This window comes from Ochotona curzoniae, unplaced genomic scaffold (genome assembly GCF_017591425.1).
Source record: "Ochotona curzoniae isolate NIBS_2020 unplaced genomic scaffold, NIBS_Ocur_1.0 scaffold_2453, whole genome shotgun sequence".
In the NCBI taxonomy this organism is placed as follows: Eukaryota; Metazoa; Chordata; class Mammalia; order Lagomorpha; family Ochotonidae; genus Ochotona; species Ochotona curzoniae.
Window position 1 is genome coordinate 9,493,941 of NW_024467094.1, and position 24,688 is coordinate 9,518,628.

Here is a 24,688-nt window from a genome sequence, read left to right on the forward strand (position 1 = left end):
AACGGTGAGTCCCATGTCCTGGGGAGAGACTCTCTGCTCTCAAAGTTGGCCCTGCAGCCACCCTCGCCTGACTCTGAATCCAAGTCTAAAGGAAGCGGTGGCTTGCTTAGCGGGGTCTTGGTTGGGTGTGGAGATCGTTGGGTGACTTTGGGGTAGGGAGCCCCCAAAACTGTGCAAGACGTGCCGGAAGTTTCATTGGTCCTCAGGAGGGTGTGGTTGCATCGGAGATCCTGTGCCTCTTCCTAAGTCTTGATGTGGGTCACGTTAGCCCAGTCAGGAAACCGATCCAAATCAAAGAGGATCCGTCCCCACGTGTTTACCGCTAAAAACACACAAAAGACTCCGATCACGTTCATCACGAATCCTGCTTTCATCTGGAAGAAAGAAAACGGGGTCAGACTCAGCTGAGTTGGCTGGGCTGTCAAAAAATGCACAGATGGGATGTGGGGGTCTGTCAGAACACATGCAGATGTGTTGCAGAGGTCTGACATACACGCGTAGATGGGTCACAGGGGTCAGTTCTCTTGCCAGGGGAGCTGCTTTACGGGGCACCCCCTGTCGCGGTCCTAGGTAAAGCCACAAGTCCGTTAAGTGTTCTTGATGCTCCAGAAGGGGAGGAGGCAGGCTGGAGAGGTACTCAGCACCTATTTTGCATTTGGGAACTGACCCCAGGGAAGTGCTGGACGGCAACAGCCAAGGCCGCTTAGGGAACCAGTGGCCAACCCTGGGCTGCCACTCTCTGATGTGCCCAAACTGCTGCTGTCAGACCTTCCTGCAGATATGTTTCAGGGGACTGGACTCAGGGTTCCAGCCCCCTGTTTCTGGGGTTCACCCCTCTGTGTAAAACTGCTGCAACAGCTACAAGAGGCTTTGGGACAGCAGTTATCTGGCTGGTTCCAAAGTCAGGGACTTCCTTCTGGAGTTTCCGGGCTCTCACACTCACCCCTCCTCCACCCTAGTGCCATTGGGGGTGATCAAACCAAACTGGCACGAAGAGCTTTTCCTTTGCCCACATTGGTTGCCAAGGCATTGCATATGCCCCGGGCATGATTTCTCCCCATCGCAGCTTCTAGGGCTTGGGACATCCCAACAAATCTCTTGGATTGTCATCATTTGCACCTCCCCCCCATCTGAGCCCCTGTCCTCACTGGCTCTGGTTCCACCATGAAGTCTGTTCTTGGCCATGAGGGTCCCTGTCCCCATCCCTGCCAAGTGCTCAGTAAGTCTTTCCATGGTACCCACAGAGCTTTGCTCAGGTGGGAGGCACTTACAACTTCCCCCAGAGAACACGACAGCCTACGACATCTGAGATCATTTCAAGAAGGAACAAAGGGCCCTATTACAGACATAAGCCATGAGCATGGGTCTGGTATGTTCCAGCTCATTCTAGAACCATGGAGTACCCTCTTGAAACTCATGCCCCACCCATCCATGAGGCACCTCTTATCACAACAGCACCACCCTCTGATCAGATGACATGAATGCAGCTGAGTTACCATGTCAGAAACCTTGAGGTGTCCGTAGGCAAACACGATGGAGTTGGGTGGAGTGGCCACGGGCAGCATGAAGGCGAAGGAGGCGCTCAGAGTACAGGGGAGCATGACATACAGCGGGTTGAGGCCAATAGAGCGAGACTGGGGAAAAAAAAAACACACACACACACAGTGTTGTGACTCACGGTGACCCAGGCTGCCACTCAGTGACACAGTCCCTTAAGGCAACAGCTAAGTCCCACCTCCAGGCCCCAGTCCTATGAGGGCCTTTACATGGTCCCACATCTCCGGCCACCAATGCCATGGAACACCGCAGGCTGAGCTCAGAGCCCACAGTTCCCGCTGGCCTTTCTGACCCCCTCCATGCGTTCATCATATATGTCCTTGACTCCTACTGTGTGTCAGTCTGTCCTGCCATAGACAGCCCAGGAGGCAGACACTGTGCCTTCCCATCACCTAGTCCCTAGCTTCCTGCTAAGGTGCCTGGGAAGGCAAGAGAGGATGGCCTGAGAACTTGGCTTCCTACCACCCGTATTGGAGATCCACAGATGAAACTTTGGCTTCCTGGCTTTGGCTTGGCCCAGTCCTGGCTACTGTGGCCATTTTGGCAGTGAACCAGTGAACAGAAGGTCTCTCTCTCTCTCATTTTCACTCTGCTTTTCAAATAAACATATAAATCACACACACACACACACACAAAACCACTATGAACCCATGGGTTCCCATTTTATGAATTTTATACTCTAAAACTGTGATTTTTTTTAATGACCCAAGAGCATTTTACATGAATATACGACCATTTATGTAGCTCATCCCCTGTGATTGTGGGCATGTTTGCATGATAATTCTGTGCCATATATTACAATAAGGGGACTTCAAAAAGTTTATGGAAATGGAATTAAAAGATAAGATTGTGTTGGTGTGAAAATTCTGAACTCTGCCCATGTGGTTTCATAGTGGGCATTTTTCATAGACTTTTTGAAGAGTGCATGAACACATGGATTCCAAGCTTCCTTCACAACTAGCTAAATGCCTAATTCCATTTTCCAGGAACTTCTGGAAGTTTCCTCAGGTATGTCTGTAGGCACCTCTGCCTATTTGCTTTCTTTCTTTTTTTAAGATTTATTTATTTATATTGGAAAGACAGATGTACAGAGAGGAGGAGTGACAGAGAGGAAGATCTTCCATCTGATGGTTCACTCCCCAAGTGGCCACAACGGCTGGAGATGAGCCAATCCGAAGCCAGGAGCCGCTTCCCACACAGGGGCAGCGTCCCAAGGCTTTGGGCCATCCTTGACTGCTTTCTCAGGCCACAAGCAAGGATCTGGATGGGAAGTGGAGCTGCCAGAATTAGAATCAGTGCCCATATGGGATCCCAGCACGTTCAAGGTGAGGACTTTTAACCACTATGCTATCATGCTGGGCCCACCTCTGCCTATTTTCTAAGACATGGCAGGAGCAGGTCTATGGCTAAGGTTCCTGTTGGCTGAAAGTGCCGGAAAGGTTTCACTGGGTGGGTCCCATTTGGGCACTCTGCTCTTTCCTGACACCCCACCTACCTCCTTTCTCCTGGCTCTGGGTACCACCCTGGTGTCTGAGGACCATGGTGCTCAGTGACCCTGTTGGATGATCACCCGTTTAGCTTCCAACTTGTGGGTGCAAGGGCCACTGAGGCAGCTCTGGGGAACCTTACTGGGGGCCTGCTGGCTTTAGAAAAGCTTGTTTTCCAAGAGCTTACATATGTCTCACAGGGGCCTGGACATCCGTGCCTAGGCTTGGAGATAACCAAGCCGGGGCCTTGGTTATGGGAGAGGACATGTGACCAGCACTGACCACAGCCAACATGCCCCTCCGCTCCCCTCAGTCCTCCTTGGCACCTGTCTGAGCCGCACAGGCAAGGAGGAGACAGCCACCCTGCTATTTTTAACACTTTTCATCTTTGCTTGGAATGGAAGGAGAAACCACTTAGCTTTGCTTTTTATACACATGGACATCCGAATGGAAATTTACCAACTTCAACTCCATGTTCAAGGTCCTGTGTGAGTCTCTCCCAGGTCCAGAATAACAACGGCCCCACCCACACTCCCCTCTGCAGGCCCCGGGGCTGGCTTTTCATAGCCCTCAGCTCGCACACTCCTAGGAGTTAAGAACTCAAGGGACACGTCCGGGGAAGTCAGGTTTTCTGAGTCCAAGCCTGCGGGTAGAGACTGTGGGTATAGTCAGTGACTGAAGGAAGCATGAGGAAAGATGGCAGCGGATTCCCCTGTACGCTCTGCCGGCTTCTCTTCCCAGCCCTAACACGCATGTGCTGCAGAACCAGACATGAGACCCTCTTCCCCAGCCAGCTGCCTCCCTGGCCTCAGCAAGGCTCCCAGGGCTTCTTAGCCAAGAACCCTGCTTTCCTAACCTGGGCTGCTCCATCTTCTTAGTATGCCCTCCTACCTCCTGGTCATCTCTAAGCTGGGCTTCTCCCAACACCTCTCCCTGGTGGAACGGGTGGTGGAGGAGGTCCCAGCTGGCAGTGTCTCCCTACTCTGCATATACATCGACCACTGTCCCAGACCCCTTTCCTAGCCAAAGTCCCCAGCTGGAAAAAGAATGCCTTTTGATTTATGAAACGAAGCCCCAGGTCCATGTCTGGTGCCTTAGTCAGCACAGGGGAGGGTATGAAGAGGAGTCAACCCAGCAGTGAGGACCACAAGGCCAGGCTCATCTAGGACACAGCAGTCTGGTTTGGAGCTGAGACCAGACCCAATGCTCACTTAGTCTCTAGCCGCCAATCTCGCCCTCTCTCGGAGGACCTGGCACAGGGTCACAGTCTGACAACTTCCTGGGAGACAGTGCCCAAGCCCCCACCCAGCAGCCGCAGGGCCCCTTACCATCGAGGCGAAGATGGGCAGGAACAAGGTGGCCGTGGCCACGTTGCTGGTGCACTCGGTGAACACCGCGACGAGCAAGGACAGGATCAAAGTGATGGCTGCGGGGGGCACCATGCTCAGGGGTTCCATCTGTTTCCCCATCCACTCGGACAGCCCCGAGGCCTGGGGAGCATTGGGAGGGCAGTCACCTGTGGGCTCCTAACTGTGGCTCCTCTGGGACCTATTATTATAGGTCTAATCCCGATTGTCCCTCTGCTGCCCCCTAATTCCACATTTCCAGCCCTGCTGGTGCACTGTCTAGATTTAAACATACTCTGCCTTCTAGAAATTTCTGCCCAAATATCTCAAGGGCATGTCAGACTCTGTTCCCCCCGCAACTCGAACTCCTTCCTTCTGTCCTTTAATCTGCTTCTCCTCCATTTGCTCCCCAGTCTGAGGGTGGACTCACCGCCCACCTGCTGTCCGACCTGGATGACTGGGAGTCATCCTGCTGGGGTCTCTGTCTCCTTCATCCCATAAATCACCCCCTCAAATTCCTGATCCCCCTCTTTTCAGTCCTCCACAGTGCTGGAAGCCCAGGAGAGTGATTTGTGTTTGAAACTGGGGACTCAGCTTGGGGGCTTTGGGCAGAGAAGAGCTGGCAGAGCTATGAGAGGAGGCCCAGGACAGACCTTGGAGGGGGAAATGCTCATTTCCTAAGAACAGAAGAAACATCAGCAGCTGAGCAGGAACAAAGTTGGCAGGAAAGCTAGAGACCCTGGTGTCTTCGGGGCCAGGAGTAGAAAGAATATAAGGGTGGGGTGGCTCCCTGCATGATTGCATTTCGGGATGCAGGTTTTCTAGATGAGCATGCAATGCCTGAGCTGGAAGAGTGTGCGGTGAGGTGAAAGAGGCAGATACGGAGACGCACAAGGCCAGAGGTTGCGGACAGGTGAGGTTGAGGAGTGAGGCCCATCTCAGGGCACCCTCTCGGTGGAGGAAGGGGGTCCTGGGCAGTGAGGGAAGGGGGAGTTACCTCGCATCCTTTGGCCACAGCAAACCCGCCCCCCAGTAGCAGCACAATTCCCCAGGGCACTTTCTCCTGGGCCACCTTCCAGTTCAGCAACGGGGGTGGATAGAATGGCATTTTTCTTTCTGAGAAGAAAAAACAGACACACAAACCCCCACACATATATACACACACACAACAGCACAGCGTTAGAAAATAACAAGACAGCTGGCATCAAGGGACCAGAAAATGCACGAGGTTCATGGGGGTGCCAGTTTTGCCAGTTTTGCCTTGAAAGGTAGCCATACGCAGGTCCGGTGTGGCAGTCTAGCAGCTAAAGTCCTTGCCTTGCATGCCGAGGATCCTATGTGGGTACCGGTTCATGTCCCAGTGCCCTGCTTCCCATCCAGATCCCTGCTTGTAGCCTGGAAAAGCAGTGGAGGACAGCCCAAAGCCTTGGAATCCTGCACCCACATGAGAGACCCGGAAGAGCTCAGATCAGCTCAGCTCCGGCCGTTGCGGGTCACTTGGGGAGTGAACCATCGGACAGAAGATCTTCCCCTCTGTCTCTCGTCATCTCTGTATATCTGACTTTCCAATAAAAATAAATAAATTTTAAAAAGAAAAGAAACAAGACAACCACCTGCGCCGTGACTGTGACCCCACTGCACATACTGCTGCCAGCGCTGTGAAACCCAGACGGCCTTTTGGCAAAGCCATTTGGCCACACATTTCTAAGAGCCATTAAGACATTGATATCCTTTTACCCCAGCATTGAAACACCCAGAAACACCTCTTCTCTCTAGAGAAACACTCTGCAGGAGAAAACATGAACTTCTAGTAATGACAGATTCCAAAGGGTCCCTCCCGGCAACACAATGCCATTCTTAGAGAAAATAAACCTGGAGACCATAGCCCTCGAGGGAATTCCAAACACCCAAGAACCTGAGAGAGTGGATTCACGCTGCGTGCACGTGTTTTGATTGCAGCCATAGGCATGTGCATATTCACAAAGATGGGAAGGACAGAGAAAACAACCAGAAAGATGCTGGAGGCATTCTAGGGAACCTGGAACACATCCTGTTGCTGCTTGAATATGAATAAGATTTCAAGTGTTGGAAAAGAAGAAATTTTTGCACTGAATAGCTTGGCTAGCAGCTGGAAAATCACGGATCCCTTCCACCCATCCCTGGACTTTTGTAAGGCAGCCGGGCCTCTACAATGGAATGGGATTTGGGATCCTAGGAAGCCCATGGAGGAGCTCCTTGGTGCCAGGATCTCCACCCCAGGACAGGAGCACTGCTTACCTTCCTCTGTCTGACTGCAGAAGTTGAACTTGGGCTTCTGGGAAGGCATAATGAAGAGCAGGATGGCCACAAAGATGGCCACAGTGGCGTCAGAAGCATACCTGGGGGGTCAGGAAGAGCAGATGGTTGAAGCCCAGCCCAGCTATCAATCACCAGATCTGTGCTTGGATAGCTCCAGCCAAACACCCCTAGGGCAGAAACAGGCTCAGCCTGGTAGGCAAGCCAGAGCCACCCCAAGCTCCCAACAGGATTGTGTGGGAGACAGAGGTCGGGCTGGGAACCAAGACACCCACAAGCTTGGTCACCACCACCGGTGACCCCAAGGAGCTGGCTTGCTTCTGGGGTGACCTCCTCTTAACCAGATTCGCTGGGAGGCCAAGCTCACTGGGGTAGGTGACTTTGGGGTGAACCACACAGACCATCAGGATGGAACAGCCAGCAACAGCGGCCTTTTCCCTACCCATTGCTACTGTCTTAAAAAATTGGGCCCATTATTGTTGCGTATCAGACAGGGCTGCTACCTCTGATGCTGAAATCCCATATGAGCACAGGTTCTAGTCCTGGGTGCTCCATTTCTAATGCCCTGGGAAAGCAGTAGAGCATGGTTCAAGTCCTTGGGACCCGACACCCAGATGGAAAACCCCAAAGGAGCTCTTGGCTATTCAGAGAAGCCCAGCGTCCAATGTTGCAGCATTTGAGGAGTGAACCGGCAGACAGGAGATCTCTCTATGTCTCTGTCTCTTTCTTTCTGATAACTCTTCCAAATAAATAATTAGGGCCCAGTGTGATGCTCTAGATGCTAAATCCTCGCCTCGTAAGTGCTTGGATCCACATGGGTGCTGCTTCATGTCCCAGCTGCTCTACTTCCATTCCAGTTCCTTGCTTGTTGCCTGGGAAAGCAGTCGAGTATGGCCTAAAGCCTTGGGACGCTGTACCCAGAAGAAGCTCCAGGCTCCTGGCTTTGGATTGGCTCCTGGCTCTGGCCATTGCAGCTACGTGGGGAATGAACCAGCAGATGGAAGATCTTTGTCTCTCCTTCTCTTTGTAAATCTGTCCTTCCAATAAAGATAATAAATACATTTTTAAAAATAAAGAAATAAATTTTTAAAAAATTTGAAAAACAAATCAGGGGATTTTCTTAAAAAAAAAAAATGAGCCAGAGTGAAGCCAGGAACCTAGAATTCCGTCTGGGTCTCCCACATGACTGGCAGAGGTTCAGGCACGTGGGTTGTCCTCTGCTGCTTTCCCAGGCACATTAGCAGGGAGCTGGACTAGAAGTGGAGCAGCTGGAACTCAGACCAACACCCCTATTGGATACCAGTGTCACAGGCAACTGACTGAGCTACAACACCCAGCCTCACTCCTGTCTTTTCCAGGACATACCACCTCAAAGCCAAGAGAGAAACTAAACACACTCAGTTTTTCCCAAACGTGTCTAAGAAGCTTCTAAAACTTGAGATGTGTGTCTTGGGAGGGACTTGCCCGAATCCAAAGAAAGATAGAAGGGCTGGCATTGTGGTGCAGCAAGCTTAGCTGTTGCCTGTGGTGCCACGATACCTGTGGTTTTATTAGCAGCAGCTTCGCTTCTGATTCAGCTTCCTGCTAATGTGCCTGGAAGAAGTAGCAGAAGACAGCTCAAACGCCTGAGTCCTTGCCACCTGCGTGCAAGACGCTGATGGAGTTCCAGGCTCCTGGTTCAGCCTTGGCCATTGTGGCCATCTGGGAAGTGCACCCTCTCTATCTCTTTCTGTAATTCTGTCTTTCCCCATAAATAAATAATTTGAAAAAGAAGAAGAAAGAACGAAACCAAACTCTGGAATCCTCCTTTCTCCTCCTAGCCTAGCATATTTTTCTCACGATTTAATCACCTGTCTCTGCCGGCGCATTTGTCACTCAGTTTATAGGGAGAGGGCAGTGGGCTTCAAGGACACATCTGGGGGTTTTATCATGATGATTGTTCAGGCAGAAAGTGAACCACAAATGCAGCAGTAAGCTTTTAGATACCCAGCGCCCAGATGAAAGAGCAGTCCAGCTTGGGTACCTCGCGCTGCAACATGTCTCTCAGGCACCAGCATCCCAAACTGGGGGCTGGGCAGAACCAACCACTTACTTGGTCTCCCCTTCCACCCACGCGAGTGACACCCAGCCAGGCATAAAGCCGGGATCTCGGGAGAACCACAGGACGACGAGCAACATGAAGCACACGAGAACATTGACTTCAGCGAAGGAGCAGGGCCCCAGCTTCTGGTATTCCTCCTGTAGCACCTTAACGGCTGCATTCTCGCTCGTCTTCCTCTCCAGCCCGCAGCCCAGCGATTTCCTAAAACTAGAAAAAATGCAAAGATGAGAGAATGTCAGGCAGGCAGGCCGGCGGGCCAGCTGGCGAGCTCTGGAGGTGCCAGTGGGACAGGCTCAAGTATTGCCTAAGCACAGACACAGGGCACTGCCTCCCACCTGCAACAGAACCTGCAACAGAACCTCCCCTCCTTGTCTCTCTCACCTGCCTGCCGGGAATGGGACAGATGCGAAGAAGTTGGCTGAGAGGTGGAGTTTTGAATGCCTAGGCACAACCTAGGAGAACCCTCAGCACTGGACAGGGGTGTCCCCAGAGGAGTTCTAAGATGGATTAATGTGATGACTGGTCTCAGTTGGATCCCCTGGGTCAGTGGAGCCAGGAGGCTGAGGGGCTGAGCAGAACAGGGGAGGGGGAGGAGGCCAATTTGCAGAAACATCCCTGGCAAGGGAGCCCTGGCAGGTGCCGTGGCACCTGGAGACTGGCTGTTCCATAGTCACAGTCCACTATTGGGACCACTTGTGGTAGAGACCAGGGCTGCCCATGCACTCCATGAGTCTTCAGCTTCCCACCGCAGCCTGTAGCTGTCTTGGCTGGTGCTGGGAGGGCATGGGGAGCCAAGACGGGATTCAGAAGACAGGACCAGGCAGGGACAAGCTAGATCCTTGTGTGCCTGGATGGAAGCTGGAATGTAAGAGACCCTGGGATCATTAGCAGGCATGGCTGATGCAAGAAAGAAGTTCACCTGGAACCTATAATTGGATGGGTACATCAGGGTGCCCTGTAGGACTCCCCTAGAATAGTATGGGTATGAGGGGCAGAAAGAGGAAATGTAGGGGACAACTCAGCCAGGGGAAGGGGGAGAGAAAGACCATTGGTGGGGATGCAGACCCTGGGATGTTCTGGAGGATCCCACTCATGTACTCCTGCCAGCAGCGGTCTGGAGGCGTTATAGTCCTTCCAAGTCCCTGACTCAAGACTCGTAGAAAGCAGGGGTTGTTGGCAGAGTTGCGGAGTCCTGAAGCCAGTTCTGGCACGAGCCACCACACCATAATTAGACATGGCCCAGGGCACTGAACGACATTAAGACACAGCCTCCTGCAGTGACCAGGGGTCAGCAAAGGAAGTGGCACTGGTGGGGTCTCAGGTCTTCTCAGTTGGCCACTATCTCTGTGCTGGACAAAGGGGCAGCCTTTGGACTCTACTGTACATCCAGCCAGCACCCTGATGCTGGGGTGTGTATGGATGACCCTTTGGGCATGAGAGAGGTCTCTGCCTTCACTGGCTCATCCCAACACTACTTACTGTCAGCTATTGCCCTAGAGAATAGACTAGGATCTCAAGTTTCTAGGAGCTGCCCAGCAAGGGATAGGTAACAAGGAGCCCAGGCTCCTGTCTGGTGCTGGACACGTGTCCCTCGTTCAGTTGCTGTCATCTCTAAGGATACCTCAAATACACAGCCAACTAGTACTGCTGCCCTGTCTCCTGCAATCATGCCATCCAGCCCTCTCTCAGTGGGCTCAAGCTCATCAAGATCAGTTTTCACCTGCTGACTGCCGGGCTGCCCGAGATGCAGGCCAATGGGTCCAGTCGACCTGTGGGCATCCCGGTGTCCTTTAGCAGGAGAATGACTTTCACCAGGATACACTAGGCTGACCCTGAACGGAATCTGATTCAGAGCCAAGAAGAGGGGCAAGGCTCCTGGAATCCACTCGTGATGGCAGTGGGTGGAAGAACCCTGGCCCCTGTTTCAAGGGGGTGAGCCTGGCTGGGACCATGGAGTACAAGCCACAGGCAATAGCTCTAGTGGCTCTGGGTGGTCCTGTGGCCGCTGTGACTGGCTGCAGTCTAGGGAGCTGCCCACAGGCTCAGCAAGACCTTGACATTGCTCTGTAGAAGCTAACACAGGTGTCCTGGCCTCAGGTGTCTAGAGGCCATGGCAGGCTGTGGCAGGTCGTGGCCTGGGCCAGAGCCCTGACCCACCATTCAGAGTGTACAAAGGTGTCCTCTGTCTTCCAGATCTAGAACTGAAGCAAGGCTATCCAGGAGCCCCACTGCACTTTGGCATGTTGGAATTGGACATGGGGCCTGCCTGCACCCACTCCCATCACATACTGACTCTGGAAGGGTCTCACTGTTCAGACCCCCTGGCAGGCACAGGGAGCTGTTGGAGACCATTCCAGGCTGGGGACACCACTGCTGCTTCAGGTTCTTGCTGCTGAGTTCTGAGAGGCCTGGTGTCCATCTCCACTGCAGACGGGAGGCTGAGAAATCTCCCTGTACTCTTGGTGCCAGGTCAGTTTCTTACTTTTGCTTGATGGGTCTTAGAAATTGAGGAGCACCCCAACCCCACCCCAGGGCACAATCAATGTTCCTAAAGGTGATCATGTGCACACTTCCACACAGTCCAAGGCAACAACCCACGGCCTCTCCCAGAGGGGATGTGCTGCCTGTCCTGGGCTGAGGGCACAGGCTCTGGGGCCAAACCGTTTGGGCTTCAGTCTCAGCCTCACTACTTCTATGGGACATGACCCAGTGTGGGGCCACTCAGCCTTACCCCTCACTCAGCCCCTATGAATTGGGACTAAGACAAAAAGTGCCTGCATCAGGGGCTGTGGTAAGGACTGATTCAGCTCCTTGACACAGACAGCTTAGAACAGTGTCTGGCAATAATAACCACTCAGTAAATGCCAGCCGGGGTGATCTCTACTGCTCTGGGAGGAGTCACGGCTGCCCGCCTGGAGCAGGTGCTGGGGGCCATCTCCCGACAGGTTTGCTGGACATACACAAGACAGTAAGCAGTACTCTGGTCCTGGCATGGATTTGAGGATCAGGGCGAAGGGTGTTGGTGTCAGAAGCACACTGTGCAGGCAAGCAATGGGGAGATCCTCCCCTCCGTGTGGGGCCTAAACTCTGGGTGGATGGGGGTGAGCGATGCCCAGCAACATCAAGGTCATGATTATGGCAGTTTTGAACCTGAGTAGCAACTTCTTACCAGCAGCATTCAAAAGAGTTTGTCCTCTAGAAGAAATCCTAGAGAAATGCCCCATTCTGCCCCATGAAGTCACTTGCTTATAAACTCCTCTTTTAATTCTACTTTTCGGAGTGCCTCGTCCCCCTCTTTCCACCAGGGATGGAGACACACAGCACCTGGGATTTGCTCCTTACCATTTCAGGGTTGGGCAGAACCACCCTTATGGCACAGAAGTAGTTGAGTCTTTATCAAGTCAACAATGTGGCATGGCTTCTGCCCAAAGTCTGGCAGCTGACCCGGCTAACTCTGGGGGAACTTGCCAGTGTGCTGGGAACTGGACAGTGACCTTTCCAGGACCTGGTGCTGGGAACACTGGCAGGTGTTCTGTAAAGGTCAGGGTTTTTGGGTAGATCTGGGCATTCACGTGAGGTTTGCTGTGACCTGGCCTCGTGGACCCAGTGGTGCTGATTTGGGCAGAGGGACAATCTTGTCTTTAATCCTGACACCTCCCCCCAGTGATGATGCACCTGCCCTTTCTCCTAGATGGGAGCCATGCTGGGCACAGGGGGCAGGGTAGCTGGAATGCAGGAACCAAGGGGTTCCTCCATGGTGCAGTGCAGATGGAGGCAAGTCAGGCAGGTGTAGCTCAGGAAGAAGATTTGAACTGGCCTTGAGGACTCGACAGCTGGGCAGATCAGGTGGCAGGAAATGGCAGTGCAGGAGGAGGGGAGAGTGGAAGCAAAGGCACAGGGAGCACCTTGGGGTGAGGGGCTCAGGAGGGGCAGGTGGCCGGTCAGGGCCAGACCCCAAGAACTTGGTAGATTTCCCAGTGGAGAGTGCAGTTCCTTGGCAAGGGCATGGCTGGCCTGGACCAGCCTGCTGGGCGCTGCCACTTACTTGAATTTCATGAAGACACACTGGAGCCACAGCCAAGCCAACAGCAGCATGATGAGCATGTTGGGGAAAGCAAATCCAAACCAAGACCCGAAGTTCACGAGGTCTTTACTGTCAGGAAATAATCTGAAAGAACAAACATTGGCCCCCACCTCAATGTGGACACTATCGCTGGCGTGTTTTTGGGTCGGGGGAGTGTGGACAGAAGTGTGACTGCAGAGACACCCTGACACGGGGTCCATCTCAGGGGCCAGCCACTCCCGTCCATCACCCAGCAAGACCCAGAATACCACAAGGTGCAGGATTAACACTGCAGAAATACCTCCCATTCCTTCGTTCAGCCGGATTAGACCCTGCAGGGTCCCAGAGATGCCTCAGGACCCTCATTCGATTGGTCTCTACAAAATTAGAACTTCTTTGGTAAGATAAACCTTAAAAGCTTTCCAGGTGAGACCAGAAGATGCTTCCTTGGTGGGAGAGAATTACTTCAGCCCCAGTCCCACCTCCCAAGCTTAATCCCGATGCCTGGCCCCAGCCTGCTCGACCAACCCCAAAGCAGACATAGAATCTTCTAGAGTCAGCCCAGACAGACTGTTTTCCCCAAAGGAACTCAGGGAGAACCCTAAGGATATCATTACAGAACAACACCCTCAGGATTGAAACAACCTGGTGGTTGAACCTCAAGTTTGGCGGGGCAGGGTTCTAGGACGGTCTCTTCCCACCCAGCCTTTTGCAAGCTGCTATGGGCGCCCTGTGACTTTGGTTCCTGCTCATTTCTTGCACCACATGCCAGACCCTGAGCCTACCTCCCCACCCCAACCCTGCTCCCACTAGGCAGGGCCCAGACTTCCCCACCCAACTTCGGTGAGCCCGGCTCCACCCAGCACGAGGCCAGCCGCAGACATGGGCGTCCCCACAGCCTGTGTCCTTTGGAGAACTCCCAGTTCTCTTTGTGGTCTATCTGGGGCCTCGTGGAGGGACGTGGGACTACACAGGAGACACTGAGGCACCAGGTGGCCAGACTCAAACCTTTATACTGAGTCAACCTCCAGCATCTTGGCCCCTTACCATTGACAACCGTGGGTAGGGGCCCAGGGAGGGATAGTCCTCCAGTCATGCCATTTTGTGTGGGTTCTAACCAAGGATGACTGCACTGCCACCCCACCCTCAACCATGACTTCAGCTCCCCTCTGAGCCTAGGGGAGAAAAAGTGAGTGTCACCCCAGGGCATAGAGCAATCTGGGATGGATCCTTCCCTCTGTGGCCCTCCAGTGGAGGCAGGGGCTCGGGGTGGAGGACTTCTTCCCTTTCTGCCAGGCTCCCAGAGTCCTGCTGAAGAGGAGGAAGATGTGGACAGATGTTCCCAGTCCCCAGGTGGCAGGGCGGGAGGCCCAGTGACTCACTCGTGCATCTGTCCCGCCAGCACCACGTTGGGGCCCGTGCCCGTCAAAGTGGCGGTGCCCCCGATGCTGGCCGCATAGCACACACTCAGGGTCATGGCCTTGCTCATGTTCTTCCTGTTGCGGTCCGCTTTTGATTTCACGGCAGGGCCTTCGAATAACACTTGGTTCCCTGGAGTGGGGACAACTGATGTTAACCAAGTTAGTCTGGGTAGGGCTAAGAGGCAGGAGAGGAGGCATCCCAGCCCCAGGTCCTGGAAAGAACAGTCGCTTCCCAACCTCATTGGATCCTTCCACATACTCCTCAGCCTCCAGCTAAAGGCATGGAGACCCTGCCTGTCTACCCCCAGACACCCTCTCCCCTCCGTGGCTGCCCTGAGGCTGTTTCTTCTGAATTCAGCACACTTCCCCACCTCCTTGCTGTGGTCTGGGATTATCTCTTCCCTCCCAACAAGTTCTCTCCCTTTTCTGAGCTTGTCAACCTGCCTGGCAGCTCTCCCAAAGCTTCCCCCAGGGCACATGATTTGATGGAGTGGCCCAGTTAGGTTCCCAGCCCCCGCAGGCAAGAGTGCCTGGTTCAGCCCCTGAGGCCTCAGGAGCTGGCTCAGTGTCTGACTCAGGCAGCTAGCAAGCTGTGGACCTTGAGTTTCCCTGGAGCTGAGGATGGATGGGAAACTGGCGAAGAGAACAGCAGGTGCTGTGTTATGTTCCCCCGAGCTTGGTATCTAGCAAAGAAGCCAAGGCCAATGCCAAGAGCAGCAGGAGCCAAGAAGCAGTGATGGTGGTAGTGAGGCGGGTGGATTTCCTGCTCAAGGAGTCAGAGAGGCCTTGCTTGAGGATGTGAGGACATCCAGCAGATGCTCAAAAGCTACCCGAAGGCATCCTCCAATGAGCACTTACTGATATCTGTGATTGGTATGAACCCATGGCTGGACCTCGTGAGAGGTACCGTAGGAAATGCAGCATTCTAAGTGCTGTTGAAGCACCTGCCTTCTATGTAAGCCTCACATTTCTAAAACCCATGACGACAGCATTTCCTAAGCATGGTCCTCTGTGTATGTTGATAGGAGGAATTCAGGAGGCAAGGAGGGAAAAGGAGGCAGCCAACACATTTGGCAGCACAGGGGACGGCCGCTGCTGGGCTGGATCCAGGGCTCACCTGGCAGCTCGCTGGCCTTGCCCTTCTCTGCCAGCTCCAGGGCCCCCAGGTTGCCCTCAGTGGCTGAGCTTGTGGCTTCCATCTGCTGCAGCATGGCTTCCACGATGGGCACCATCATGGCCGTGGTGGCTGTGTTGCTGATCCACATGGACAGGAAGGCTGTGACGCCCATGAAACCCAGCATCAGCCTGCAGGGGATGGGTGGGAGGGAAGCCAGAGGATGTCCTAGCCCACCCTGGCCTTCCCCAAGGGCATGCAAAGGTGCTGGAGCCAGTCCCAAATTGGGCATTCCCCTGGCAGGGGGTGGAGGGAAGAGTATAGTCTGTGTGGCTTCCTCGCTGCCCTCCTTCGTCTCCCTTTCATCCCTCTCCATAAACATTACTGATGCTCTCTGCTAGCTCCTGGGGTCACCTTGGGCCCAGCCGGGGTCCTCAGGAGTTCCCCATGTAACTTCAAGGTAGGGCAACTCAATATGGAGTGTGCCTTGCAATAACCTGGGAAGTGTGCAGGCTGCCCCAGCCCCCGCTCATTCCCAGCAGGTCATCTTTCACCCCTCTCCTGCTTCTTCCCAGCTGAGCAGCCTGCAGGGGGAGAATAGCCAGGAGGAGGCTCAAGAAAGGGTGACTTACCCAGTGACCAACACCTATGCAAGGGCCCAGCCCTGGCTAAGCTGGGTCTGTGCCACGCCTCTCTCCCCAACCTCCCCAACTACGTGGCAAGAGAGAGAAGGGATAATTACTGTGCAGGCTTGGCCCCCACCAAGAGGAGCGTGCGCAGGGCAATCCTCTTGTGAAGGTTCCAGCGTTCCACGGCCACAGCTGCGATCAGGCCACCCAGGAAGAGCATGTTGGTGTCCTTCATGTACTGCACGCACACCTGGATGGTGACAGCCCTGTCAGAGTTGTCTCCTGGCCCACACGCTGCTGGAGCTTGAGGCCACCGGTATTTCCCGGAGACTGACCAGAGGCCGACTTGGGAGTGGGGCTGCAGGTGCGAGACTCTACACTAGAGAGTTGCCACTAACATGGTTCCTCTGGCCACCCCTGGGCCTAGTCAGCTCTGAGAGGGCTGCAGGGAAGGAGTCCATGAGGGGACCGCTCCTCCCACCCCCAATCCCGTCCCAAAGCTACGCACCTGCTTGGAGTCCAGAATCTGCAAGAGTGGGAAGAGTAAGACTGGCAAGAGGGCAGTGACGGCCAGAGGGATGACTTCAGTGCACCAGTAGACAGCCATGAGGATGATGACATAGGCACACCTGACAAACTGAAGATACAGTCGTGAGGCCATGGCAGGCTGCCGCTCCACCCCACAGCAGGGAGGGGGCAGTGGCAATGGTGGGGACGGCCAGAGGGGACAGCCAGAGGGAATGTTGGGCCTGGGCCCAGAGAAGCACAGTCACTCTGGCTCCGCACAGAGACATGGATTCCCGTCTGTCCTCAAGACTGCAACCCCATGGCCAGAGATAGCCCAAGTGCCTGTGCCCCTAATACCCATAAGGGAGACCCACAGGGGGTTTCTAGAACCACCACAGGGGCTCCTGGAGAGGTGTTTAGAAGCACTTCTTCAAATTCCCAGTCCCGATTCCTTTCTTTTTCTCTTCCTTTCTTCCTCTCTCTTTCTTTCAGATTTATTTTATTAGAGAGAGAGAACGTCCATCTCTCTTCCAGGTTTCCTATCTACATGGGTGCAAGGGCCCAAGAACTTGAACCATCTTCTGTTGCTTTCCCAGGCCATAAGTAGGGAGCTGGATTCAAAGTGGAGGAGCTGGGTGTTGAACCAGCACCCACTTGGCATACCAGTGTTTACAGGTGGGTGACTGGCCCACTATGCCACCACAGCGGCCCCTCCTGATTCCTTTCTTAAAGGTTCAGCTCCCACTGTCCCTGCTGCCAGACATGTGCCTGTCCCACCTGCTCATCCAGATTGTTGGCAACCACTGGCCGTTCCCGTGGTTTGGGTCCTCGCTGGTTACAATTGTTGGAGCTTGGTGCTTTTGTGGGCATTCCTCTCATGGCCAAGTTCCTAGCTTGACTTCCCCCACATGTGACCTGGGTCCTCTGTCCACATGCGCCAACCACTTGGCCACTGGCTCTTGTGGTTTGATGCAAGTGCTAACTGCAGGACTTGGGGTCAGTAACTTTCCCACCTCGTCCTCCAGTTTTCATGGGGAGTACTAACTCCTCCCTTCATGTTTCAGGTTTCATCCGGGTGACTTGGCCAGACTTTGCCCTCTGCTTCATCCCATCCTCCTGCAGCTATGTCAAAGCCTGACGTTTTTTGTCCCTGTTCTCAGCCCCACTCTCACCGCTGTCCTCTGCAATGAAGTTGATGGGAGGCCAACGTGGTAGACCAGGCTCCTGTTCTGGGCCCTAACAGGCCACACTGGACATAAAAATGAAGAGGCCAGCACCATGGTGTAGTAGGTTAAGCCTCTGCATGTGGTGCATGCTGGTTTGAGTACCAATTGCTCCATTTCTGATCCAGCTCCTTGCTAATGTGCCTGGGAAGGCAGTGGAGGATGGTCCAAGGCCTTGGGACCCCATATCTAGATGAGAGACTCAAAAGAAGTTCCTAGCTTTGGCTGTTGAGGCCATTTTGGAAGTGAATCAGCAGACAGAAGAGCTCTTTCTTCTTCTCTTAAATCTATCTTTTAAATTAAAAAAATAAATAACTCTAAAAAAAAAGAAAAGAAAGAAATCGATACAGGGTCACACACACTGAGGTTCTCTGGCATAAAACCCAAACAAACTTCTCATCTGAGCATCGGAGACAGCTGGAGGGAGACGCCAGCTGCCTTCCCACAGGCCAGCTGCAAGGGACCTGGTGAGCTTCCTGCTTTAATCCTTCCAAACGGTAAGTGATGCAAACCCTCCTCTCCATTTTCTACGGTTCTCTGTCTCTGTCCCAGCCTTGCAAAGAAAGTGACTCTAAAATGACCCATCACCTCTTGGTAGCTCCTGCCTGCTCTTTTGTGCCCTTCTCTGTCTATAAAAACCGAGTTCTTGAGCTCAGTCCTGGGGGAGGAATGCTTACTCCATTTCATGGAAGGAAGTGTTGCTGCATTCTAGAACTGCCTACTGAATTCAAACCAGCACTTTGACTTCACACATTATTATTTCGTGTCTGGACCATACTTCAGTTGCTGCCCCTGCTCAGGCTGTGTGTACCCTTTGCCTGTATTGCCACACTGGTGTGATCTGTCCATTCCTTGCCCACCACCTGCACCATGCCCCCTCTTCGTTGTTGCCAATCTGGTCACATCATCCCTCTGGTTTAAAAGCCTCCTGTTGCCTTCAAGACAGAACCCAAATGCCTTAGGAAAACTTCCAAGACCCTGCAATGGCTCAGGCCTGCTGACTCACCCAGCCCCATCTCCTATCCCAGGTTCCAGCTGTCCCACAGCACTGAGTCTCGAAGCTGACACTGTTCCTCCCTCTCCCAGCCCCGTTGTCTAACTTTCTCCCTTGTCTGGAGCAGGGACTTCAGCTCAGCATCACTCTTGGATGCCAATCCTGACTCTCTCCCCCACCTCTATAACACTCTGTCCTATGCACCCCCCTTCCAAACCAGGACCCCAGCAAATTGGCACCCTGGATTGTCATGGTTTCCTTTGCTTCCTTTCCTTCCATGCCACCAAATGGCACACAATCTGAGAGCACAAATGACATCTGAGGTTTGCTCCCAGCAAAGTCCCAATCCCCAGGACAGGCTCAGCAAGTGCTAACTGTGTTGCCCCAAATCGGGCTGTGATGGCACCACTAAAAATGAGGCTCTCCCCACCCCATCCCTGCAGATCACCATGAAGCATTCAACCGAACTCCGAAGTGCCTCATTGAGCTCACAGGTGTTATAAAAACCACGTCCACGCCTACTGCCCTTGAACAACCCAGGATACCTCCCTTGTGTCTCCGACTGGGTTTGCCAACCTGGCCACGGGGGCACTTTGGGGCGAGGCATTCCTGCTGGGAGGATCTGACCATTCTGTGCCCTGCAGAAGCTTTACCACTCTCCTTGGCCTCTGCCCAAGAGATGCAGTGGCACTCTTTCCAGTGGTTTCAACAAAAATGTCTGCAGGTTGTGCCAGAGCTGCCCTGCTGGGGTAAGGGGCAAGAATGGAAGGAGTCTTGGGATGTGGCCCCTTGCTTGGTGCTTATTCTAAATAAAGCACTGTGAGAGCAGCAGGTGTCAGAAGAGGCTCTCCTCCCATATCTCCTCGGCTGCCTGAAGTGCAGATCCATCCGCCGAGGATGAAAGCAGGGAGCTCAGGTCCCCCTCTGCTGTCTGTCTAACTAACTCAGATCACGGGAAGAGAGACTCAAATCCGTCCATACACCCGCATACACTTCTGTCGCACCTCACCATCCTCGGGTTGCACCATTCAACATCCCAAAGAGAGGCATTTACAATCAATTCATTTGGTGTGACCCACGACAACAGACTTTGTGCCAGGCCATTGTGTGTTTCTCCACCCTCTACCCTTCCCCTGAACCCTGGCTCTGTCCTCTCAGCACCCCTGGGAGCTTCTGCCTCACGTTGGGCTGCTGGGCATGCTCACTCCACGACTACCTGCAGGCATATCATCTACCACGTGTGGCTTCTAAGGCAGACTTTCACGCTAGCGTGCATATACGTGCGCACAGGCACACAAACACATACTCACACACACACACATCCGGGCACTGTCCACTCCTGTCACCCCTTCCCTGGCCTTCATCAGTCACCAGCTGCTCTGGGAGTGTCCCATAGAAACAGGTTGGGGGAGGGATGCCCTTCAAGGTCAGGCTTTAAGAGGGTGCTATGGGGCCCTGCGCGGTGGCCTAGCAGCTAAAGTTCTCACCTTGAACATGTCGAGATCCCATAGGGCGCTGGTTTTTATCCTGGTGGCCCCACTTCCCATTTAGCTCCCTGCTTGTGGCCTGGGGAAAGCAGTAGAAGATGGCTCAAAACCTTGGGACCCTGCACCTGCATGGGAGACCAGGGAAGAGGCTCCTGGCTCCTGACTTCAGATTGGCTCATCTCCAGCCATTGCAGCTGCTTGGGGAGTGAATTAATGGATGGAAGATCTTCATGTCTGTCTCTCCTCCTTTCTTTAAATCTGACTGTGCAATAAAAACAAATCAATCTTTAAAAAAGAGGGTGCTGTGGCATTTGGGAGGCTGGGTGTGGATTCTCTCCTTGTCTCCCCGCTTCTCCCAGATACAGGGAGGAAAAAAAGAATGTGGAAATGGTGATCTCACCCACCTGCCTGCAGCCTTTCACCCTTATCACCCTAATCAACTATGTAAAAATTAAAAATAAAAATAATTAATAATAAAAAGAGGGTGCTGTGGTAGAGAAAATACTATCTGAAAGTCACGTGACAGCCACTGTAAACAATGCAGTTGATAAATGACGCCTCTGTAACTGACAAATTAACATTACCTCAATGCCATTGATTAAACTGCTACATTGGTGTTGCTCTCCACCTTGACTCTTCCCACCCCTTGCTTTGTGTCCTGTTTGCTAGACTGAGGATGTACAGTGTCCACTCTTAATGGGTAGCACAGAAAGTCTTCAGTCATTTGCTGCTGTCTAAATTTATTTTTTAAAGATTTATTGATTTTTATTGGAAAGTCAGATATACAGAGAGGAGGAGAGACAGAGAGGAAGATCTTCTGTCTACTGACTGACTCCCCCAGGTGACCGCAATGGCCAGAGCTGAGCCGATCCAAAGCCAGCAGCCAGGAGCTTCATCCAGGTCTCCCACGCGGGTCTCCACTGCATTCCCAGGCCACAGGCAGGGAGCTGGATGGGAAGTGGGGCTACTGGGATTAGAGCCAGCACCCATATGGGATCCCAGTGTGTGCAAGGCGAGGATTTTTAGCTGCTAGGCTATCATGCCAGGCCCTAAATTTATTTTTCACTTTGTATTTGAGAGAGAGTGAGAGGAGACAGAGATACAGTGATCTTTCATCTGCTTATTCACTGCCAAAATGCTCATGCCACAAGTCCAAACTCCGTCTGGATTTACCGCAGGCGCGGCAGTGACCCAAATACTTAAGCCTTCATTTGCTGCCTCTTAGGTGGATCAGCAGGAAGCTGGAGAGAAAGCAGAGGAGCTGAGACTAAACCAGGTACTCCCATAACAGTATGTGGATGTGCCAAGCGACCACTAAACCACGGCACCTAGCCTGACTGTCTCAATTTAGAGGCCGAAGCGGGAGGTGGCCTGTGTGCTCACAGCCAGTCCTCCAAGAAGCCACGCAGCCATCAGAGACGGGGAGGGGACACAGGAGACCCACCGGTCCACCTCGCCTCCGGCCCACAGTCAGGAGGTCCACACGCTCTCATCCCTGAGTCATTCACACCAGCCAATGCCCCTCCCCGACGCAGCATGACCTCAAGGTTGAACAGTGAGGGGCTGAATGGGAAGGGAGATGTTAACCAAGTCTGGGATGAGGGAGATGACTGGGGAAAAAAGAAGGAACTGCTTTTGGTGCCCAACTACAGTGACTAGATAGAGAGACAGGCTGAAGGGAAAAGCCGATGAAGGGATCCAGCATGGAACCCTAGCAGATCAGAGGCTCTGGGAACATACCTGCAGGAGCCCGTGCTCGACGGGACAGGCCATGGTTCCCTGTGTCTGTGCAGTTACAGCCAGGCCTTGCTTCATCAGAGGCACATGTGCTAAGAAATACATCAGGAGCGGTCCTCATGGTGTGGCCCTTACAGGGTGACCTCTCCCGAGCTGCAATGACCACCAGGTCCCAAAGGTACCTGAAGGGAATATCACTGTTGCATATGTGCTCTCAAGCACTGGCTAAAATGTCACCAAGTGGCATGATTATATTAACCAATAGGGACATCCCTACCGCATTGCTCAATGAGAAAATGTAGGGAAATCTGTACTGTGTGTGTGGAGAGACACAGAGAGATCGGTGGCTTTTTTTTTTTTTTTTTGCAAAGATGCCCTTCATGATATTTTAAATCATGAGATTTGAATTTCAGTTTTACTTTATACTTTGCAAACTTGTATAAAAATTGGACAATTTTATTTAAAAAATTATAATCTGCTTATTTTTTTTCTAGTTACATTTTTAAAAAGAAAGGATCCAGAATATGAGTAGAGAAAGTAGAGACGAGAGGAGGCCAGGAGGGCAGTGAGGTGGCGGGGAGAGGAGCAGACAGGCAGGAGGAGGGGGACCAGGCACTGGCAGAGGCCCCACAGCCCAGGCTGAATGAGGCGCTGGAAGGCAGCCCCTGGTTGGTGTCCCCCAGGGTAGGTTAGCAGCACACGCATGAACAGGTGAGTCTACGCTGGGACCCCTGCAACTTGGGGTGTGTGGCAGGGGCACCCTGAGGCCCTGAGGCACTATCCAGGCGCAGGAAGACCAACCACACTAACTATAAAGTCTCCACAGGACATCGTTCCCTGCCTGCAGGACTGAAATCCAAAGTTTAGCCTTCCACGGATGCAAACAGCCCCCAAAGCTCTTTCCACAGAGAAACACGGCTGCTTGCCGTTGGAGCAGCAACTGAAGAGCTGCCACAGTTTCACCTGCTGGCTGTGGTGCCCCCAGGTACCGTGCAGAGCCCACCCCAGAGCTCCCCTCCCCCTCCCACGCCTTCGGAACAAAGGTGCTTAACTCCACTATCCAGATGAGAATACTGAGGTCCAGAGAGCTTGAGGAGCAGACCGACCCGGCAGGGATGCATGGATGGTGGAGGTGTGCATCTGGTGCAGGTGGGGTTTTGATGTCCCAGTCCGCGCCCCCTTCTAGGACTGCCTCCCAGTGCACCCCACCTCCCCCAGAAGACTGTCTCTGTTCTCTAAACCTGTCAGGCAAGGAATGGTGGCGGGGAGGGAGCCGGAGGTTTCCTGTCTGGGCTGAGAGTGAAAGGGACTGAAGCTGGGGAACGAGGAAGGAGCAGCCAGCAGCCACAAAAAGCTTCAAAGGGCTCGGGCCTCTGCCAGGCTGGCTAGAGTCTGGGCCAGGGTGCAGCTCCGCCCCCACCCCATGGCCAAGGCCATTCATTCCCTCCTTCCCTCCCAGGAGCACCAGGCAGCTGGGCCATGGGATGCAGCTTCCTTGCAACCCAGGGCTGTGCCACCCAAGGCGTGAGCTCTGGGAGCGTGTCCCGCCTCCCAGCCGCAGCAGGCAGCAGGTCGTGGGCAGAGCAGACCAACCTCAGCCTGCCCCGCAGCCTCGGACACGGTTAGGACTCAGAGGAGGCTCTGCGTGTTGGTTGCCGAACTGGACAGAGATGTGTCTCCTAGTTAAGGAAACTGAGGTCTCTAGAAGGCTCCTGGAGAGTGGCAAAGCAGCCTTGGCACCAGTTAGATGACAGCTTTTTCCTTTAAGTCTTCGACTGACAGAAGCCTGCTACAGCACCCAAATCTCCATGGTGAGTGGAAGAGACAGGAGTGGAGGACATGGGGGCCAGCAGCAGAGCTCTCTGCTGGTCTAGGGGGACCCTGCTGGCCTTGGGGGGCTGCTGCGGGACTGAGGGTGGCTCCCGAACTGGACCGCTGGTGATGCACTCTGAGGAGATTCTAGCTAAGGTCTGAGCCTGGGGCAGGCGAGTCTGTGTGGCTGCGGTCTGTGCTTCTAAGTCTCTGTGCTTGCCGGAGCGGTTCCTGCACCCCGGATTTGTGAACCCCACATCTGGCACCAGAGTGCCCGCGCAGGCCCCTGAGGGAGGCTGGCCCTCCCCGCCCAGGGGATCCGTGCGCTCCAGCTCAGTGCTCCTGGACACAGGGCACCCCAGTTCTTCGGGGGCTGCCCGGAGACGCAACTGACCTTGGCGGGCATCAGAATGATGAGAGGCAGCAGCAGGAGCGGGGTGACGAACAAGATCACGAAGGACTTGAACTTGGAGACATAGCTCAGAGCCGAGGCCATCGCGCGGGAGGAAGAGACCGAGTGAGGGGCAGCCTCGGGCTCGGCGGGCTTAAGAAGGGGACGGACTCCCCCCACTCCACACCCGCCCCCGGGAGTGGGGGGCGGCGACGACTCCGCCCCCCACGGACCGGCCTCCCCGCGGGCCCCGGGGCGGGGCTACCCCTGGGGTCCGTGGGGCCGCCTGCCCCCAGAGCTGCCACCCGGCGGTGGCTGAGGGTGTCTGCGGCGGTGACGCTTCGAGGGTGCCCCTGGCCCCTCAGCGCTCCTAGGAGGGTATCCCTGACCCCTCAGCGCCCCAGGGAGGGTACCCCCTGACCCCTCAGCGCTCCGAGGAGGGTGCCCCTGACCCCTCAGCGCTCCTACGAGGGTGCCCCTGGACTCTCAGCGCTCCTAGGAGGGTGCCCCTGGCCTCTCAGCGC

The 24,688-nt window shown here is 54.0% G+C and overlaps 1 protein-coding gene across 5 annotated transcripts; it reads right to left on the bottom strand.

The window, feature by feature from the left end:
- Positions 1-242: 242 nt before the first annotated feature.
- SLC13A5 (solute carrier family 13 member 5) lies at positions 243-24,269 on the bottom strand. 5 transcript variants are annotated; one of them, XM_041000915.1, is made up of 12 exons: positions 24,168-24,269; positions 16,522-16,650; positions 16,127-16,263; positions 15,388-15,524; positions 14,232-14,400; positions 12,832-12,954; positions 8,778-8,993; positions 6,668-6,768; positions 5,388-5,506; positions 4,373-4,534; positions 1,497-1,634; positions 243-374 (listed from the first exon to the last, which is right to left on the bottom strand). In XM_041000915.1, exons 1-12 carry the CDS (start codon positions 24,267-24,269, stop codon positions 243-245), a joined length of 1,665 nt encoding a protein of 554 aa, XP_040856849.1. The 5 variants fall into 5 exon arrangements, with proteins under 5 accessions (XP_040856849.1, XP_040856847.1, XP_040856850.1 ...); XM_041000913.1 differs by having other exon boundaries at positions 15,388-15,575; XM_041000916.1 differs by lacking the exon at positions 16,522-16,650 and having other exon boundaries at positions 15,388-15,575.
- Between the last annotated feature and the right edge of the window lie 419 nt (positions 24,270-24,688).